Below are 6,741 nucleotides of genomic sequence, written 5' to 3'. Positions count from 1 at the left end.
AGGTGTGTAGCGCTTTGTTTCGATTCGAAATTGAGTGGCAAGTATTTCTACTTTAAGATAAAACTCGTAAAGAAGTTTGAAGTATTCTTACTGCTATTGTTGACAGATGGTAATGGATGATATGTATGATGTATGTATATGTTAAGAAAATATTTGACTTTATGACCAAATTATGTTTACAGGTGTGATATAATCAACAATTAAGAGGTATGTGGAGGAATTGCAAAAATAATTTGGTGTTGGATGCAATAATTTAGAAAAACTATTTTCTGGAAGAACTGAAAAATCAAGGACTGTCATATCAACGGTTCTTTAGTAATATTTTATGCTAAAACGGGAAAAAACGTGAATTTCTGTTGCACCGCAGCTATAATAAGCTTCATAATTCCTTACAAGAACTTCATTCCGATCATCAGTTTGTATGACAGCTATATGCTATAGTAATTCGCGCGGAACAATTTTTCCGGAGATTACACCATTTCCTTAGACAATAACCCATGAAAAATTTGAAGATATCTAGTCAAATGAAAAAGCTTTCCATACAGGCACTTGATTCTGATCGTTCAGTTTGTATGTAAGCTATATTCTTTAGTGGAGATTCTGACAAATGAGTAGCTTCTTAAAACGAGAAAGCCTTGCTCAAAATTTCGCCTATATATAGACGGACGGCCATGGCTAAATCGACTCAGCTCGTCATGCTGCTCATTTATGGTATGTGTATACGTATGCATATATTTTATACGGTCTCCGACGTTTTCTTCTGGTGTTACCAACATTGTAGCAAATTTAATATACCCTGTTTAGGGTATAAAAACCATAGCAGTGACATAATCCATTAATTTAAAAGTATTCTGAATTTCGAAAAAAGTCATTCATCATGCGAATTTTAAAGAATTTTTAAATTTTTTCAACATTTTGATCAACTTTTAACTTCAGGAGATAAGATTTGTGACCCCTCTTAAACACACAATCTACATTATATTTTCAAGTATTGGTCAACGCATGCATAACAACGATTGATCCATAAAAAAAGTCCTGTCCATTGGTAGTAAAAAAGCTGTTTTATTATTTGAGGGTTCAAAAATTGTCCCTTTAGTTCTCTCGTATAAACGTATTTATAAAATCAATACACAAAAATACTCTGACATTTAAGAACAAATCTATTAGATAAAACTTATCAATTAAATCCCTGCTGTTCAACCGACGCGAGAAGCACAATAGTCATACGAGCAGAGTTTCGCGAGACATGAGTTAAGTCGTCACCAACGTTGAAAGATTTTAGCAGAAACCTTTACTCGATAGATTTCTAAACCTACTTTGAGTAGGCAACGGTAACTGTATAAAATAATGCGACACGCAAAAGTATATAGCATTTTCCTCTCTCAGCTTTAGAGCCCTCGGATTCACAAAAATATCAAGGTATTAACACCATAGAAATCCCAAAATTATAGCTTTCAGGTATAAGTAAAGATGATACACTGCTTTAACCTCAAGCTCTTCGCATACTACTTATACTACTATAATTATAAATATATAATTCGATTAATACTGAAATATATAGTTCAAAATGAACACCAGGAATAATTAAACCCCACTAGCCAATATAACAGGCATATAGGCGTGGCTTACATGGCGCCGAACCACTCGAAGTTGCTACAGATATTGCTGTATCAGGTCTCTCATATACAACACCGCCATAAATATTGACATACATAATATCACGATATGCAGGATATGGATTCGGTTGTGGATAGAAGCTAATTTGAGAACCTGCACCAGTATAAAGGATGACTATATAACTTTGCTGGTTTTGTTGCTGTTGCTGCTGCGGTTGAACCGTAGTCGATGGATAAGTTGATACTAATGGTGGAACTGGGGCATTTGTGTATTAGATATTATACACTTCATATGGAACCGGACGATAGCTCCACGCGGTATTGCAGCCACCATAGGCGGGACAGTTTTGATAAGCAATGGATAAACAGGACCTGCATATATCGGCGCACTTGGATCTGGTTGGCTGGTCCAACGCTGTCGGATTTTTTGGAAAAGTCGCCGATTAGAGAAAATGATTTACTCTTAAGTGGCGCCTCAGTTGGCTCGTCAGAACCCCTTGTTGTTTCAGCCGCTGCTTTGATAATAGATGATATCCAAATATATTTATAACAAAATTAACTGTGAAGATGAACATATAAATTCGATTTTATAAAAAATTATGGTTTTTATATTTAACCAGTAATGTTAGGTCCTCATTTTGAATACCTAACATCTTTATGACTATGAATTATTTAATGTCATTTTTAATGCCACACAGCAACCAGTGTATTAACAAGTGGAAAAGCAATAAGCCCAATAATCTTTAAATAGCTTTATTTAACAATTAATTACAAAAATAAATATAATATAATATTTTAAGCAAAAAAACTAAAACGAGATATTAGTTAATAAAACTTAACGACGTTTCAATGCGCCAAACCCTCCGAAACTATGTTTGCCAAAGCCACCAAAACCGTGTCCACCGAAACCACCTAGGCTTCCCAAACCACTGCCATAGCCGCCACCAAAGCTTGAGGCCGATGCAGATGCGCTGGCAAAGCTGCCGCCACCGCCATAACCGCCGTAACTACCTTCCCAACCACCACCGCTGGGCCAGATGGGCTGCGGTACTGGCACTGGTACATGCACTACTTTCGTAATAGGCACAGGAACAGGTTGTGGTATCGAAACTGGCACAGCTACTGGAACGGGTGCCACTTGATAATTATTTACAATGCTACTGGTGGCATAAGCACCACTATAACCACCACCGAAACCGCCGCCAAAGCCACCGAACTTCTTGAAATGTCCCCTTGTGGGTGTAGCAAACAAGCCCAAAAAGAACAATGCGGCAAAACCGGAGATTTTCTGTGGAAGATGAAGAGATTAATCATATCAAAAACATGTAAAAACGTTGCTTTTGATCGGTTGGTTTTTTGGCAGCTATAGGTTATAATCCGTTATAATTCCGTTTTGAACAATTTCTTAAGAGATTGAACCGAATACCCCATGCCAAATTTCTTAAAATATCTCATCAAATGAAAAAATTTCCATACAAGCACCTGAATGCTAACGTTCAGTTTGTATAACAGCTATACACTATAATGGTCCGATCTGAACAACAAACCGACAAATGAGCAGCTTCTTAGGGAGAAAAGGACATGGCGAAATTTCAGATCGATATCTCAAAAACTAAGAGACTAGTTGGCATATATACAGACAGACGGACAAAGCTAAATTAACTCAGCTCATCATGCAGATCACTTACATATACATATATACATAAATATATTTAGTAGAGTATCCGACTTTTCCTTCTGGGTGTTACAAACTTCGTTATAAATGTAATATACCCTTCAGGGTATAATTAGTTTTTCTGCAATTAGGGAGTGGGTCTCGAAGTTTTCGTATGAGTTTTCATTCACTTTTGAAAATAATTGGCAAAACTGAGACGCAAAAACATACTGTTAATCAATGGATATCTGAAGTTTGCCGCTTTGCAAGGAGAAGCCAACTTTCCAATGGTCGAAATCATAAACCAAATCTGATCATATGAAGCTAAACTGAACGGAACATATTAAGCGCATAGACAAAGCTCATTGAAATTTGAAAATCTGTTGAAGTAACTCATCTTAGTTGTGTCACTGATTATATATAAATACTCAATAAAATACTTAGCTCAAAAGTTAAAATGCCATATCGAGACCCAGGAACAGGCTTTGGGTACTCCACGAAATTCGGCAAACTCATAAGACTGCATTAACAGTATGTTTTCTCAGAGTAAAATCTCACTTAATTAAAGAACTGTATGTATGACATATGACCGAGACTTGCAGAAAGGGAAACGTTAAGAAACAATTTTTTTTTGCGAACAGTGAATATTAGTTTAGTGTTCTGTTGGAGGGACTAGAAATCAAAACATTTAGCCTGCGGAGATTTGAGGTTCAGAATGGATGTTCTATGTATTTATGTTATAGTCACTATGTACGGTTTACATTAAGATTTTTTGAGTTTTTTCTACACTAGAACATTTCTTCCGTCATTTCTTTGCCCAACACTAACCGACTGTGCAATTTTTTTATAGAAATTGAATTATGCTTTCAAATCAAAATTCTAGAAACCGAAGAACTTGCACTTTTTATAATGTATAATTATTTTTTCATAGAATAAATATCGCGTATATATAAATTCCTTGAAAATTCTTGTGATAGCACTGCTCGAAGACTTGACAACTAAAATCGAGCTCAATGTTTTCATTGAGATTATCAACCAGTCTTAAAATCGAACAGTTCAATGCACAACAAAGCATATCATTTACCACATTAAAGGTCAACTTACGAAATTGCTCATGATTAATTAAGTAACACACAAAACTACTTCACGATCTACCAAAATGATAACTAAACAGCATACAAAATGCGGAGGGACTTTTATAAGCGTTGAAGCTGATGCTGCTAGCATAAGCGTAGGGAAATTCCAAAATCAGTTAAAGCCAAAAAAAAATTTCTTGTTTTTTTAACCAAAAACCAACCATCATGATGTCTGTAATATTGAACGGAGCTTGTATAGGTCTCGTACAAAAGTGCAGAGCTTCGAGTAAACATTTTCAAGGCATTTACAAGTATTTAATTAAAAAGAAGATCGATAAATGTGCATGAAAAGAAATATGAAAACACATTATACATAACTATTTTATAAATATACTAAATTATGCATGTATGTAAGTGCGCTTATTATACAAAATTTTACAAGCAAAATTCGTTCGCTAGCAGATCACGTGTAGATCAATGAAATATATTGGAAATGATGGGCCCGCTTCGATCTGCGGCAGCAGCGCTCATTTGCATACAATTTCGTATTAATTGATTTGCTTTTCGGCATTGTTTATATTTTTATTTATACTTTAAAGAACGCACAAGTTGATTGCTCTGAGAGTTGACTGGTGGCATTAAATGTTGTACCAAAGCGAAATGCCCGAAAACGTCAAATAAAAAGTTCAAGTCGCGAGTTTAAGGTCAGTATTGCAGTTAGAATTAGAATGCTATATTTATATTTATGCAAATTTAGCGGCTTGCCAAAATTTGCAAAACAAACTACAAATATTAATAACAATTGTACTTCCCGTCTTGTCAAGATTAGTTTGAAGTAGTTTTCTGCGTAGGCGTTACATAATAGTAAAAGCAACTAAGATTTTAGTATATAAACTTAGCTGTTGGCATACGAGATATGCATAAACAGTTATCTAACGGTGAAGTATTCATATAAAGTTTGATTACGGAGCAAAAATTAGTCAAAAGCAAAAACTTACAACGTTAAGATGAGATCCTTTGTAAGTAACTAGGATATTATTCTCATTATTTATATATGTATGTAATTCTGACTTAGCCAGAAGAATTGCACAAAAAAAAACACTATAATGTCAACTTTTTAATTTACCACATTTCAAGACCCTCACAACGCTACTTTTGGCGCTCACCTGCATGTCTACGCGTGCACAATTTAGTTTTCCTGGAACGCAACAGGCGATTGATGGCAGCAGCCGTTACCCCAGAAATCCAGCACAACAATCAGCAAACGGCATATCTAACCCTAATAGTATTGACAACCTTGGCAGCCGTTATCCAACGCAAACTGCACTGGGTAATGCAGGTTTCGGCGCTGGCAGTAGCAGCTTACCTGGGCAATCGGGTATTAGTGCACCGGCACCAAGCGCCGCTAATGGCAACCCTAACAACCGTATATTGGGTCTACTTGGCGGCGGTGGTGGTGGTGGTCTGTTTGGCAATCTTATTGGCGCTTTAACGGGTAGAAATCGTCCAGCTGAAGCTGGTGGTAGTGCTGGTGGTTTTGGCGGTGGCGCTTATCCATATCCAGTACCTGTTTCATATCCCGGATATTCACCTTACGGTCCACCATCGCCTTATGGTGGTGCTTTTGGTTATCCTGGTTTCGGTGGTGGTTATTATGGTTAAATAATAGTCGGAAGCAACAACTTCGTTGTGATTTGTGCATTCGTTATATTAACTAAAAGTATTAATATTTGTTATTTATTACATTTTAATCTTTTATAACTGTTATCTTAAGGAAATAAATTGTTTTTGTAACTTAACTGAATCATTTGCCATTTTACTGTTTTACTCGTTGCTAAAAAGTTGTCTAATTACCCATTAAAGTGGCATAAACGCTTACTATTCCCTCTCTATGCCATTATGCTCCTCTAACTGGTTTATAACCGCTATTTTTTGGTTCAAAGCTTTCTGAAATTTGTCGAATCGAAAAAAGCTTCAAAGCGATTTTTTTCCCAATGATGTAAATGAGTTTGAAATCATTTAAATTATATTTTGTTTACCAAACGAGTCAAAAGATTTAAGTAAATTTCATAATTACTTTAATGTATGGACAACTGCAATTATATTTGAACAATCTGCCTATGTCTAGTACCATGCTGAAATTAAATTTTCGATTCCAATAGTTATTAATAAACAGTTCAAAGCTTAAGGCGTCAACCTGTATCAACCATTTATACGCAAATTATCAACTCTTACTGGTAGTTGATTACCGATTGATTATAAAAAAATGCTTTTATTTATATTGTAAGTGTTTTTATATATACGTGTAGTAATAAATATCGTATTTACATTACAGCAAAGTTTAATATTACCTTTATACCTTAAAATTTTTCTTGCTTCATATATTACTATGCAA

The 6,741-nt window shown here is 35.3% G+C and overlaps 2 protein-coding genes across 2 annotated transcripts; one reads left to right on the top strand and one right to left on the bottom strand.

Annotated features, from left to right (window-relative positions):
* Positions 1–2,440: 2,440 nt before the first annotated feature.
* Positions 2,441–4,431, bottom strand: LOC106619751 (shematrin-like protein 2). Its single transcript, XM_014237994.3, has 2 exons — positions 4,375–4,431; positions 2,441–2,904 (listed from the first exon to the last, which is right to left on the bottom strand). Exons 1-2 carry the CDS (start codon positions 4,384–4,386, stop codon positions 2,452–2,454), a joined length of 465 nt encoding a protein of 154 aa, XP_014093469.1. The 5' UTR covers positions 4,387–4,431; the 3' UTR covers positions 2,441–2,451.
* Positions 4,432–5,278: 847 nt separating this feature from the next.
* On the top strand, positions 5,279–6,150 carry LOC106619758 (keratin, type I cytoskeletal 9). Its single transcript, XM_014238001.3, has 2 exons — positions 5,279–5,365; positions 5,484–6,150. The coding sequence occupies exons 1-2, from the start codon at positions 5,354–5,356 to the stop codon at positions 6,006–6,008; spliced, it is 537 nt and encodes a 178-aa protein (XP_014093476.1). The 5' UTR covers positions 5,279–5,353; the 3' UTR covers positions 6,009–6,150.
* Positions 6,151–6,741: the final 591 nt, after the last annotated feature.

This window comes from Bactrocera oleae, chromosome 2 (assembly GCF_042242935.1).
Source record: "Bactrocera oleae isolate idBacOlea1 chromosome 2, idBacOlea1, whole genome shotgun sequence".
NCBI lineage: Eukaryota > Metazoa > Arthropoda > Insecta > Diptera > Tephritidae > Bactrocera > Bactrocera oleae.
Note: the sequence above shows the minus strand (reverse complement) of the source record. Positions and strands in the feature narration are given on the sequence as shown.